We start from the raw sequence: 13475 nt of genomic DNA on the forward strand, positions 1-13475 counted from the left end.
CCCGTCCTGCCGCCGCCGGCGCCGCCTCCTGCCGCGGTGGTCTGGCGCTAGTGGCGAGGGCAGGTGAGCGGTCGCGGGCTTTCGGACGCGGACTCGGGGAGGTAGGGGACCGTTCCAACCGTCTGCCCCCTTCCCCGGTGCAAGCGCGGGAACTCCCCGGGCCGGCGGCAGCGACGGCGCGCCTCGAACTCCCGAGCGCTGCCGGGGTGGGCGCGGGGCGCCGCCCCCGGGACCTCGGCAGGCAGTTCCTCCCCGACCCTGGACCTTGGAGGGTCGGGAGTAGTGGCGGTGGGAGAAACGGGATCCGGGAGGAAAGGCCTTCCCGCGGCCCGCCAGCTTGTTGCTGAGCGTGTTGACGCTGAGCCTTCTGTTTTTGCTTTCAGGCCATCCCTAGCGCTCAGCCGCGGGCGCGGAGTTTGGAGCGCACCTGCGGAGCGGACACCTGCGCGTGTGGAAGAGGAGGAAGGGCATGGTCAGCGCCTGAGTCACCCGCGCACCAGCCTGTACGCGTAAGTGGGCATGGGGTACCCTGGGCTCCAGCATGGCCAGTGCTCTGCAGACCCCCACCAGAGGGGTGCGACTTCTCGGGCCCTGCCCTGGTGGTCTCCCGGCTCAGCGGAGGCGGGGGTGACGGGAGGGGACAGACCGGCTCATCACAGACCGGAGGTGGCTTGCGGTGTTGCTGGAGTTGGTCAGTACTGGCTTCCTGCAGGAGTGTTTCCTACAACAGTGCTTAGAATGAGCGAAGAGCCTGGGTGTGGGGCAAAAGAAAAAAGTGGCCTGGTTTCTTAAAAAAGTTTCTGAAACATGTTTATTTTTGAAGAGAGAGAGAGAACACAAGGGGTAGGGGGGAGTGGCAGAGAGAGAGGGAGATGCAGAATCAATCTGAAGCAGGCTCCATGCTCTGAGTCGTGAGCACAGAGCTGGATATGGGGCTCAAACCTATAAGCTCAGAGATCATGACCTGAACCGAAGTCCAAGGCTCACTGACTGAGCCATCCAGGTGCCCCAGTGGCCTGTTTGAAGGTTTGTGGGGGACACTAGAGGGGGAAGTGGCGGAAGAAGGGGAGCTGGACCAGAACTGGGAGTATGATTGGAAGGACATGAGTAGAGGGCAGAACTGAGTGGGAGAACCCTCTTCTTCCTGAGTGTAGGAGCCAATCTAGCAGCCCTCAGAAGGACCTGGAGCTCCTGGGTCAGGGTGAATTGAGCAGTTACTTTGTACTGGGTTCCAAGTACTAAGCTTCCAGTTTCGAGTATGATCCCGTCCGTGCCCTCAAGGAACGTCCGAGTGGGAGAGACGAGCCAGGATAACAGCTGTGAAGAGATGACTGTTGGTCGCCAAGTGAGAGGTGAAGCAGCTTGATCACTGAGCTGGCCACACACTGCCCCGTGCCTACTGCTGAGCACTGCTCTTTCATGGGGATTCAGACAAACTGAAATACACCTAGGAGAGAGCTGCCAGATAAGGTGTCCTGTCCAGCTGGCGTGTTGATGGGGACTGGGGACCCTTAACCCGTGGTTGGGGTAAGGGGTGACGGAAGGTGTGTCTCCAGGTATCAGAAAGGCATATTCGCAGAAAAGGGGTGAGATTTATTCCGTGTGGCATCAGACCTGTGACCAGTGGTTAGGAGCGCCTGGCTGGCTCAGTGAGTAGAGCACGTGACTCTTGATCTCAGGGCTGTGAGTTTGAGGCCCATGTTGGGCGTCAAGATTACTTGAAAGTAAAATCTTTGAAAACCAAAACCGGAACAAAAGCTACTAGAATCAGTGGTTTGAAGCGGCAGATATTCTGTAGGAGGAATAACTGGGGAGAGCTGTCCAAAGATGAAATGGTCTGGTGCGAGAGGTGGCTGAGCTCCCTGTCCGGGAGGTTTGTAAGCTGAACCCTCAGCAGGAAACTTGACTGTACCTTGTCCTTCAGGGCTCCTATTGTTACTTACTGAGGTCTGGTTCTCAAGTCTGGTCTTTCCTTTCTACTCTCTTCCCCAGTGCTGTATTGTAGCCTGTTACCATTTCCGGCAAATTGATATTATAATGAATCATAGCGGCTAATACTTACTGTTTACTTCCTGCCAGGTACTGCGTTAAGCGCTTTACGGGTGCTGACTCATTCAAACCAAGATAGTCCTTTCAAGGTAGATTTCATTAATATCCCCTTTATATAGATTTGGGGAAACTGAGGCACAGTGGAGTCCAGCAGCTTGCCCAAGATCACAGAGGGAGCAGCTGGGGTTCCAGCCTGGGCTGTCTGGCTTTAGAGCATTGTCCTTAACCACCATTCTGCTACATTGTATGTATGTAATTTGACTTGACCCTCACAAGAATCCAAATTTACAGTTAAAACACGCTCAGAGAGGCTGAGTGATTTGTGTAAAATCACAGAGCAAGGTAGAAGAGGGCCGGGGTCCAAACCAGGACTGTTGGACATGAAAACCCCCACACTTTGCACTTGACTCCCCCACATCCCATCGTGCTGCCTTCGTAACTGTCCCTACTGTCATGGCCTCTAACTGGACTTCTTGCCCAGCCTTCCTACCTTCAGTCTGGGAGTTTCCACCTCAGAGTCTGTGGATGGCCCTGGAACTAGGTGAGATTTGCGGTGTGTGTGCATGTCTCGGTCAGGTGTTAGAGCCCGGTCTTCATAGTTTTTACTCCTTGCTCAGAGCAGTGTCTGACCACAAAATAGTTCCGAGCTGTTCTCTGGCTTTTATCCAGAGTTAATATTCTGATGCCCAGATTTGACCTTGGCACAGTGACGCATCGACTCTTCCCTGCCCTCAGCACAGTCCAGATGCCTTAACCTGGTCATTCAGGGCCCCAGGCAGTCAGACTCCACTCTCCCTTTTCTTCTTACTCCCACCTTGTACTCTTGCCACTCCGGTAGCATTTACCTGCCTTTCTCTCCTGCATTCCTGCGGCCTCTCCAGGGCAGAGGCTGTGCTTGCCCTTGAACGGCCAGTGCCTGACGGATGTCGCACAGCTATTGTTTGCTGTCAGCTGGGCTGAACGCTATACCGGGGACAAGCCGTGGCTGGTTGTTTGGGCTGTAACTTTGAATCTCTCGCCCTTTTTGGTCCCAAGAATCTTTCTGATGGAACGTGTTGTCGAAATGCAGAGAAGGGCCACGCAGGAGGAGCCTGGCTGGGCCGGGAAGAACGTGACAGGTATTGAGAAGGTGTCCACCTTCTGACGTGGCTGCTCTTGCAGGGTGGCCCCTGGCTGCGGTGAAGAGCCCCCGTCTTTATTCCCGTCCCGCACCGTGGTGTGGGCCACCGGCTGCGGGATGAACTGTCGCTCGGAGGTGCTAGAGGTGTCGGTGGAGGGGCGGCAGGTGGAGGAGGCCATGCTGGCCGTGCTGCACACGGTGCTTCTGCACCGCAGCACCGGCAAGTTCCACTATAAGAAGGAGGGGACCTACTCCATCGGCACCGTGGGCACCCAGGATGTGGACTGTGACTTCATTGACTTCACCTACGTGCGTGTCTCCTCTGAGGAGCTGGACCGTGCCCTGCGCAAGGTTGTCGGGGAGTTCAAGGTAGGGGTGTGGCACGGGGGGTGGCAGGTGCACCTCAAATGCCTCTCCTCCCTGGCTTGTGGTTGGACCCTTTCTGGGTGGTCCTGTCGGCTTCTTCCAGGTTCTAAGGAGCAGGCATGGTCAGCGCTTCTTGGGGAGGGGGAGTGACGGCATCAGGTCCCCCAGAGTGATCCCTGCCCGCATGGTCTTGACCTGTCTGACTGTCCAGCTCTCTCTGCCGACATCTTTTCTATGCTCACTTCTCACTTCAGCAGTCTGGGCCTTTTCCAGGCAAAGTTCCCTGCCAGAGAGGGTTGCTGGGGCTCAGGTGATCGCCATCCGCCTTTGGGTGGAGTGCCCCTGGGCAAGGGCGGGCACATGAGGCTGCAGCGGGAACGGAGATGGGGGTTGTTTTAGGCTTTAAAGTCAGAGGGAATTTTTTTAAGGGGCTGTCTCTGAGGTCAGTGGAGGAGGGTTGCCTGCCTGCCTTCCAGTCCACACACGTTCGGAGAGCCCCTACATTGTGCCAGGCATCCCGTGCTCATGGCAGGAGGTGGACCCCGTCCCAGGCCGCAGTGTCTCCCTGCCGTCACTCTGCAGCCCCTCTGAGACCAGGAAGGGCAAACTCATGAGTTTCCCAGTCCCTCAAGGGAGGCAGTGGTAGCCTGGCCTCTGTTCTCCAGGCGCCCACGAGGCATGTGGAATGTAATGGTTAAGAGCATGGATTCTGGAGCTAGGCTTTACCAGCCAACAAGCCTGTGACCTTGGGCATGTGACTCCACTTCAAGTTTATTTATTTTGGGAGAGACAGAGACAGTGTGAGGGAGGGAGGGGTAGAGAAGGAGTGAGACTCCCAAGCAGGCTCCGAGCTGCCAGCACAGAGCCTGACGCGGGTTTGAACTGAAACCGTGAGATCGTGACCTGAGCTGAAATCAGGAGTCAGACGCTCAACCAGCTAAGCCACCCTGGCGCCCCTCCTGCATCTCTCTGTGTCGGATTTTGTTGGTTGGCTTGGAGCGCTCAAGTTTAGGCCGGCAGGCTGCTGTGTCATTTTACATGAATCCTTTACTGTCTGCGGGTCTCCTTCCCTACCCTCCTCGAAGGACTGAAAAAGCCAGGAGAGCCTGCTTCCCTGGGGTGTAGGAAGTGCACAGCAAGAGCTCCCCCACCGCCCTGGCCCACTCACCCGTTACCCCTCCCTCCCCAGGATGCGCTGCGCAACTCTGGGGGTGACGGGCTGGGGCAGATGTCCCTGGAGTTCTACCAGAAGAAGAAATCTCGCTGGCCTTTCTCGGACGAGTGCATCCCTTGGGAGGTGTGGACGGTCAAGGTGCACGTGGTAGCCCTGGCCACCGAGCAGGAGCGGCAGATATGCCGGGAGAAGGTGGGCGAGAAGCTCTGCGAGAAGATCATCAACATTGTGGAGGTGATGAACCGGCACGAGTACCTGCCCAAGATGCCCACGCAGTCGGAGGTGGACAACGTGTTCGACACGGGCTTGCGGGACGTGCAGCCCTACCTCTACAAGATCTCCTTCCAGATCACTGACGCACTGGGCACCTCGGTCACCACCACCATGCGCAGGCTCATCAAAGACACCCTTGCCCTCTAGGCCTTCCTTGACGGCCTGCAGACTTCGGCTTCTGGGGGTTGTACTGTTGGGCCCTGGGCACCTGGGACCCCGACCCAGGTGCTTGATGAGACTTGGGATGGCCACCCCTGGCTTCCTTGTTTTGCGGTTGCCGGTCTCCGGTTATCCTTCCCACCTAGGCTGATGGTCGATTCTGGCCCTCGCTGTCTCTGCACGCCCCTGGAGGGGGTCCCCCTTGCTCCTCCGCTATACGGGAGAGCCGTCGCTAGGACGATGAATAAAGTTGAGAACGTGAGTTCGGGTTGAGCCATCTCTCCCTTGGCGTGCATTCGGCCTGGAAACGTTCACACTTCCTGACAGACCTGGGGGACACAGATGTGTGTTGAGGGTGTTACTCCATCATGAAGGGGGGATAGGATTGAAACTGACCAATTTAGTGCTTTGTGGGACCTTCACATAAGTGGGTGGTAACCATTCAGGTGTCACTGTGTCGCTCCTCTGAATGATGACACAGGTCGGGATCTGTTGCTTTTGGATGGGACTGCGCTGTTTCTTCTCCCTCCCTAAGGTGGCTGTGATATCCCCGCCCTTTGTATTATCTGGTCTTGTTTCATGATGGCCTCCAGAAGGACCTTTTCTGGCTTCATAGAGCATGGACAAGTCCCCACGTGCACCAGAAAGCTAATTTGGTTTGGGCTTCCTTTCTTTGGAGATTGAGACTGGTGTCTGAGAAGTGGTCCAGGTGGGGCTGGGCCTGGCTGGTGGTTAGGACACTGCTTGGTTAACACACTTGTTCCTGCACCAGCATACTCACCATCAGTGAACGCCTTGGTGTGTGCTTTTTACTGATTTAGTCTATGTTTTACAGCCCTTTTGGGTTGTATGTGGGCAGTTCTGCCGGGCCAGATGGTGTGGGTGGGCGGGGGTCTTGGGTCCTGGAGCAGGTAGATAGCCAGATGGCCAGGAATTGTTCGCACGTTTTTCTCATTCCAAGTCACCGGGCCCTGTGATATTTCACCACAGATCTGGTGTAGTCTTGCCTTTGATCTCTGGAGCATTGGGAGACTTCAGGAGGTTGTCAGGGCTTTGGAGATGGGGAAGGGCACTTCCTAGCAAGCCCTTGATGGTGTGTAATCCCTGTCTGGCCCGCTGCAGCCCCAGGGACCATTTTCCTCCTAGCTGGCCATCAGCTAATCCCTTCTGAGGGGTTGGTTGACTGATAGAGGTGTTTGTTGGCAGTGACTTTGTTTTTAAACAGCCCAGGGTTGCTGTCTTTCAGGAGACCTGAGCAGGAGGGTCTTCATTCCATCGCAGCCTTTTGAGACTTTCTACTTTTCTGCAGCCAGACTTTGCTTCCCTGCCCTGCCCCCCTCCAGGTTGGCTGTGGGCCACCCAGCGGGCAGTGAACTCCCCTTGGTGGACCTTGGTGGACCGGCAGCAACATTTCCATATTTCCATTCCTTTTGGCATTATAATTTCCTGCAGGTAGGGGACTGATTGACTCAAGGTCAGGGCAGGAGCCCTGGTGACTCAACTATGTTTTCTCATTGGTTGGGTAACTCCTTGACCTCTGGGACCTGCGCAAAAGAATGGGGGTAGGACTTGAAGTCTCCCTAATTGCCCCTCCTTCCATCTCTTCTCGCTGCCGGCCAAGGAGGCACTGGCCTGCTTGTCCAGCTCTGAGAGGCTCCCAGAAGGCATGACAGAATAAGGATTCTCATCCCTCAGGTCCTAGAGGCTGCTCATTTGTCCCCTGTTCATGTGGCCACCTGGGCCACTTAGCAGAATTGAGCTTTGGCCCAGGGACAGCCCAGGATGCTTGCTTGTGTCCTGCTTAGTGGGGGGCACCCCAGCCAGCACCTGGGGTGGGGTCTGGAAGGCCTTTTCAGAGTTTTGAGGGAGGTTCTATCTCTTGACTTCTTTGCCAAGGGAGAGGGAAAGGCTTGGGGACCAGACTCCTGGGTTTGGCTGGTTGAGTGCATGGGCCGGATTCCCATGTGTGGCCGTAGAGGCCTTTGAGACCGGGAGAAATAACCCCACGGCCTGGGAGTCTGGGCCATAGTCCACCCCGGAGGATCCTGAATGCTCAGTGTGGGGTGGGAGCCTACAGCGCCTGGGACCCGCCCCTCGGGGACCTCCCCTCTGCAGCCCAGCGAGGCCCGCCCTCCTGATTGGGCTCCCGCACATCTGGCCCTCCCCTCACATCTGGGCAGCCGTGCCTTAGCATGAACGGCTCCCGGGCCCCAGCCACCTGGCTGGGCTGCTGCAACCAGTCGGGGGTGCTGCCTGAGCCCCCAGAGGGGCTGCGCGTCGTGCAGGCGGTGGTGCTGGGCGTGCTGTCACTGCTTGTGCTCTGCGGGGTCCTCTTCCTGGGTGGCGGCCTCCTCCTCCGTGCGCAGGGCCTCACGGCCATGGTGCTCCATGAGCGGAGCGCATCCCATGAGGCCGAGTCCAGCGGCGCTGGTGGAGGCGACAACGACGATGACTCCTAGGCACCCCTGTGCTCCAGAATGAGGGTCACGGCCTCCAGGCGGCCCATGACTTGGCGTCGGGAGGCTGCTGTGGAGAGTGGGACTCGGCGTCCTCCCCCTGAGCCTGGTGCCGAGCAGGTGAGAGTGCACGGGGGCGGAGTGGGGGGCAGGTCTTCAGAGACTCTGGCTAGGCTCTGCACATCCGCAGGGTGGGGCCTGTAGCCACCCCAGATGTGCCAGGACCTGAGGGAAGAGGCTGCCACCCTCTCTTCTCCTGATCTCATGTCTCTCCTCTGGCGGCACTACACCCCAATGTCTTTTTTCTAGAAGAGCCAGTCACGTGTGTGAGGGGGTGGATCAGAGGGCCCTTCTTCCCTGAGCCCACCCCCAACACTGCTCAGCCCCAGGGGAACTGAGGCCCAACTCCGCAGTGCCCCGGCACTGCCTGTGCCACTGGGATGCCCAGGAGAGATACTGCCACTGAGACAGACAACCCAGGCCTCTGACCGCTGCTTACCCCTTCCTTCCTGAAGCCTAGTCTCTAGAAGGGGCTTTGAGTGAGACTCCTCACTATGGCCTCTCTCTCGCCATAGGGGTGGGAGTGTGGGTCCTGGTTTATGGTGGAGCTAGGGGGCCTGGATGCCTCTGGGGGGGTGCCGGGGAGGTGTGGCGGGGTCCCCCCTCTCCCAGCCCCTGTTCTGGGTGGGGTGGGGGACAGAGGTGGCCGGGAGCAAGGAGCTTTGTGGCATGTGTGGGGAAGGCGGTGGATGGCAAGATTCCTGACAGCTGGGGGGTCTCAAGAGCACATTGCTGCAGGAAGCCGGGGCTGAGGCTTCCCAGCTGCGGAGGCCGCGCTTGGCTTGCCAAGGACAAGAACCATCTGGAGGGAAGGGCCTGGGTGGCCTCAAGACGAGGTAATTCCAGGCCAAGGCCACCTCGGGCAGAGCCACAGCAGTCGGGCAGAGAAGCTTTCACTTCTCTGTCGTCTGCTCGGTGTTGTGCCCATGGGCCCCTGGGAGGCTTCTGTGGGCACGGCTGTTCTTTGGGGGCACCTCTGACCTGTAGCTTGTCACGGGCAGAGGCAGGACCCTAGCTTCCTTCTGGGAAGAGAGTCCGTGCACGTGAGGAGAGGCTGGTGAGGGGCAGGGGACAGTACGGGTGGCATGAGGCTGAGCAGCTGTGAAGCCGACGACGTGTGACCCATGCACAGAGCAGCCTGGGGTTTAGCGCTAATCCCAGGCAGTTGTGCCACTCTGGCCTCGCTGAGCTGTGGACTTCTCACCTCGGGGACACCACTGCCACCCCCTTGGAGAGAGAGGGCTGGCCAGGGCAGTGGGGGCTGTGGGTGTGTGTGTGTGTGTGAGAGAGAGAGAGAGAGAGAGCGGGCTGGCCAGGGCAGTGGGGGCTGTGGGTGTGTGTGTGTGTGTGAGAGAGAGAGAGAGAGAGAGCGGGCTGGCCAGGGCAGTGGGGGCTGTGGGTGTGTGTGTGTGTGTGAGAGAGAGAGAGAGAGAGAGCGGGCTGGCCAGGGCAGTGGGGGCTGTGGGTGTGTGTGTGTGTGTGAGAGAGAGAGAGAGAGAGAGCGGGCTGGCCAGGGCAGTGGGGGCTGTGGGTGTGTGTGTGTGTGTGAGAGAGAGAGAGAGAGAGAGCGGGCTGGCCAGGGCAGTGGGGGCTGTGGGTGTGTGTGTGTGTGTGAGAGAGAGAGAGAGAGAGAGCGGGCTGGCCAGGGCAGTGGGGGCTGTGGGTGTGTGTGTGTGTGTGTGTGACTGCTCCTGGCACAGGGGCAGCAGGCTGGGCCTGGGCGACATCTCCCACCTCCCTTTGCTGTGTCCCGGATGAGGGGTGGGAGTGCCCTCTTTTTATTGCATCTGGGTTCATTCGCCCCCTCACCTGATAACATTCTGCTCTTTCTTTCCTCTTTCTCCACCCTGTGCTCTTCTCTCCCTCCCCAGCCAGGATACAAGAATTTCCATGTGTGCTGTGACCCCTTCATTTTACCAGTGGGGCCACTCAGCGAGAGGAAGGTGACATGCTCAAGTGAATGACAGAGCTGGAACTGACCGCTGTGGGCTCCTGGTTCAGAGCTCAGGGGTTGGGCAGAGTCCCTGAGTGAGAAGACCCATCCCTGGGTTATTTCTCTTGCCCTGTTGCCTTGATTTGTCACCACCGTTTGAGATGCTGATGCCTGTGAAAGAATGAACCTTCACACGCACACCCCCATTTGGCATATGGGTCCTGGGACTGGAACCCCAAACCCCCATGCTACTGCCTCCCTCATGACCCTTCTTCCCCAGTAGCCTTGCTAGACAGCCTTTCATTGCTGAGGACAGCCTTCCAGATGCTGGCAGCTGGGCTCAGCTTTCCTGGGCTAACCTGAGGGAGGGGGTGGGCTCAGAGGGTCAGCTGCAAAATGTTTCCTTGGGGAACAATCCAAGTGGACAGAGCAGAGGAATCAGAGGTGAGGGCATGACTTCTGGACTGGCATTTGGATTCATGTCTGGGTGGTGGTAGGTGTGTACTGAGTGATCCAGTGGAGGGAAGGGCTGTGCCTTCAGTGTCATGTCTGCTGGAGCCGGCAAGCCAAGGGGATACGCAAAGGCCATATATATATAAATAATGTATATCTATTTTTGAGGAGACAGAGTGCGAGCAGGGGTGGGGCAGAGAGGGAGACACAGAATGTGAAGCAGGCCCCAGACTCTGAGCTGTCAGCACAGAGCCTGACACAGGGCTCAAAATCAAGAACCATGAGATCATGACCCGAGCGGAAGTCAGACGTTTAACCGACTGAGCCACACAGGTGCCCCGGCCAAGACTTTCTTCATCCAACTTCCTGCTTTCGCTGTCCCTTCAAGGCAGGGTTTGGAGAGCCAGAGTGTGGCGTGTGCTGGGGACCTCGGTGTTCTTGGGAGAAGGTATTGAGATGTTTGCTATGGAACTCTGACCCTGGCCAAGGCTGTCAGGGCTGGGGAGGAAAACAATTGCGAAAACTGGGGAGTGAGTGCCACCATCTCCCCCATCTGTCAGGCTCCTACTTGGAGTGACAGGTGGGGGAGTGCCTTGGAGTGAGGCTGNGTCCCTGAGGGAAAGGCTGGAGCTGCAGACGGGTCATCTTCCCTCACCCTTCCTGCTGCTTGTGTGTTTCACCCTGAGTTGGAAAGGGCTGCTGGGGTTTTCTGGTCCATCCCTCCCTCCCCTTCCATGCGGTGCAACTCCCTTTCCAGCCAGGGTGGGGGTGGCTCTCTGTTACAGATCCCTGAGCCTTGCTTCTCCCTGAGCCTTGCTTCGTCTGTCTCCCAGAGAGTTCAGCGGCGCCTGCTGGCTGCCTCCTGCCTCATGCCTCCTGCTGCACCGGTGGAGCTTCCGCCCCTTCGATCCATGAGTGGTGCAGACAGCAGACCGAGAGTGCTGGATTGTGGTGGGGCCTCCCCCCAGGAACCTTGCATTCAACCTGGCGGCCTCCGACTGACGTGCTCCACTCAGCCTCCTGTGGTCCCCCTGGATGTGCCTCCCGGAGTGGTCAAATCCTCTGAGCATCCGCAGCACGTCCAGGGCTCTGACGTGGACGTACACTCTGTGTGCTCCTGTACTCCGTGCAGCAGCTGCTGGCTATGCCCCCCTGGCTTCCAGGCCTCTGAGGACACCAGTGCAGCCCCTGCCCCCGTCCCATCTCTGATACAGGGCTGCTGTGGTCCGACAGGCCAGTGACCTGCCTGCTGAGGGCTGTGGGTCAGTGTCACCCATTTGGAGATCTCCGGTGCCCCCCGCAATGCCCTACCGCTTCCGGTGGCTTGTTATTAAATATGTTGGTAATGCAAGTTCGCAGTATATGGTCTGTTTCCAGCTCTGGACCCTCGGCGTTCGTGGTACCCAGCTCCTACCCTCCCTCCAATTTGAACAGTTTCTGACTGATGCTGAAAGAGCAGCCCCTCTGCCTGGGTCTCCCCTCGGTGGTGGCTATTCCACATCAACACCCTGATCCAAATCTAAGGGTGGGTAGGAAGGAGGTGCGTCAGGTGGGGACTCTCGTGCCAGCCCTCAACTGCCCCCCTGTGGCCAGTGTGGGCAAGAACACCACTTCCTTCAACCTCTGTATCTGGGTCTTAATCACACATGGTCCAGCCTTCACCTGAGGTGCTTTGAAATGAGAGTGGATTTTGTGAGCGTATGCACTGAAGTCTAGATTGTGAACTATCTTGAACTTCAGTCTCTTCAGCTATAAGATGGGGGCAGCAGTGTCATGGTGAGGGTCAAACAGCTGATGTGCTGGTCTATAGATGAAAAGTTCTCTACGCTGCAATTATCATGTGATGTTATTTCCCCCTCCCTGAACCTGACCATCCCCAGATAAGAGGTGTAGAACCACCTGCCCATTCCTGGGAACACTTCATTTATTCATCCTTTCCATGAGTATTTACTGAGTGACTACTCCATGCCAGGCATGCTCTGGGACCTGGGGAGCAGGAGGTGAAGGACACAGAGCCCTTGAGGAGCCCACAGTCCAGTAGAGAGCACTGGTCACAAACCTGAAGTTAAAAGAGACAATAAGAAGTGCCCAGTGTCAACAGAGCCAACAGCAGGGAGTGACCTGCTCACAGAGAAGGCGGTACGCAGAATGGGCACTCACCGGGGGAAGAACATTCTGGACAGAGGTGCCAAGCAACGTGGGGCTGGGGGTGCCCCAGGAGCAGGCTCTGAAGGGAGATGAGACCAGGGGGTGGTGGCTGAAGGGGAGCAGAATTTACCCTGGGGGTGCTGAGGTACCCCACAGGGTTTCTGGGTGCCAGGTGACCCGGTGAGCTCTGGAACTCAGGGGATTATGACGGAAGTTTGTGGGTGGGAGCGGGAGGCTGGACAGCGAGGAGACTGTGATCCAAACCCGGCAAAGCAATAGTGGNCAGGCTTCAGTCCCTAGATGGCTGTGAGGGACATGGGCCCTAGTTCCTGCTGTGAAGTCCTGGGCTGTTGGAGATGCCTGCCACCTACTGAGGTGACGTGTTATCAGTTGGTCTGCATTTTACTGGAAGCCCAAATGATACTTGGCTTGAGCAGAGGGAATTTATTGGCCCATATAACTGAAAGGCCCAGGGGTAGCTCTTGCCTCAGGCCTGCTGTGGGTTCCTCCTCCTTCCGTGGCTTGGTCCACTTACTGCTGTGGGGGGTGGGGGATGGGGAGGGGTCTAGTGGTCACAGCCAGGACTTAGAATCACACGGCTGGATTGACCCCTGGCACCACATTCGCTAGCAGTGCGATCCGTGCACAGGGCTCAACCCCTCGGTGGCCAGTGTGGGGAGAGGCAGGGCCTCGCTAGTGCAGCTTTTGTTAGGACGGATGAGATTCACGCATGCAGGGTGCCTGGCATGGAGCAAATGCACAGTGCATGTGCCTGTTAGTAGACTCAGCCTCTGTGTAAGGCAGGAGGTCGGCTTTCTTCTCGGGTTCAAATCTATCAGGCAAGAGGGGGATCATCTCCCAGGTCAGCCAGGCCAAACCCCTGGAGCAGCTGAGATGGGGCCTGTTTGACTCTGTGCTCACCCTGAGTCACTGTGCTGCAAGGATAGAACGTTCTAGGCCTCGGTCCCCTGCCTGTTCCAGTCCTGGGGTGAACAGATGCAGGGCGGCCATAAGCCAGCTGTGATGCTACAGAGGGGACGGGGGACGGGTCCAGTTCTGGTGGGTTCTGGACGCGATGTTGCTACAGACAGAAAGCGGACCAGTGGGAGTAGGTTGGCTCTGGAGGGTGGTTGGGGCAAGGTGGGAGGAGTCTGGGCCGTCAGGGAGGCCGAGGGCGGAGCCAGATCCCAGGGGGGTGGGTGGGGAACCAGGGAAACCGCTATCCTGGCTGTCAGGGAAGGAAAGATTTTAGAGCTGAGTGGGCGGCCAGGGGCCTCTGTGTCC

The 13475-nt window shown here is 57.8% G+C and overlaps 2 protein-coding genes across 5 annotated transcripts; both read left to right on the forward strand.

The window, feature by feature from the left end:
* The first annotated feature begins 6 nt into the window (after positions 1–6).
* ATG101 (autophagy related 101) lies at positions 7–5403 on the forward strand. 4 transcript variants are annotated; one of them, XM_077753438.1, is made up of 5 exons: positions 7–101; positions 384–509; positions 2080–2138; positions 3211–3538; positions 4725–5403. In XM_077753438.1, the coding sequence occupies exons 4-5, from the start codon at positions 3287–3289 to the stop codon at positions 5127–5129; spliced, it is 657 nt and encodes a 218-aa protein (XP_077609564.1). In that variant the 5' UTR covers positions 7–101; positions 384–509; positions 2080–2138; positions 3211–3286; the 3' UTR covers positions 5130–5403. The 4 variants fall into 4 exon arrangements, with proteins under 4 accessions (XP_077609564.1, XP_077609561.1, XP_077609562.1 ...); XM_077753435.1 differs by lacking the exon at positions 2080–2138; XM_077753436.1 differs by lacking the exon at positions 2080–2138 and having other exon boundaries at positions 7–63.
* A 1930-nt stretch (positions 5404–7333) lies between these two features.
* SMIM41 (small integral membrane protein 41) lies at positions 7334–7600 on the forward strand. Its single transcript, XM_077753677.1, has one exon. The coding sequence runs from the start codon at positions 7334–7336 to the stop codon at positions 7598–7600; it is 267 nt and encodes an 88-aa protein (XP_077609803.1).
* The last annotated feature ends 5875 nt before the right edge of the window (positions 7601–13475 follow it).

Source organism: Crocuta crocuta, unplaced genomic scaffold (assembly GCF_008692635.1).
Source record: "Crocuta crocuta isolate KB4526 unplaced genomic scaffold, BGI_CrCroc_1.0 scaffold30, whole genome shotgun sequence".
Taxonomy (NCBI): domain Eukaryota; kingdom Metazoa; phylum Chordata; class Mammalia; order Carnivora; family Hyaenidae; genus Crocuta; species Crocuta crocuta.

What these genes read in the sequence shown, in the direction of transcription:
- ATG101 (XM_077753438.1), top strand. Translation starts at nt 3,287, where the DNA reads ATGAACTGTCGCTCGGAGGTGCTAGAGGTGTCGGTGGAGGGGCGGCAG. An exon ending in AGGTTGTCGGGGAGTTCAAG is followed by an intron (nt 3,539 to 4,724) that starts GTAGGGGTGTGG and finishes CTCCCTCCCCAG; the next exon opens with GATGCGCTGCGCAACTCTGG.
- SMIM41 (XM_077753677.1), top strand. Translation starts at nt 7,334, where the DNA reads ATGAACGGCTCCCGGGCCCCAGCCACCTGGCTGGGCTGCTGCAACCAG.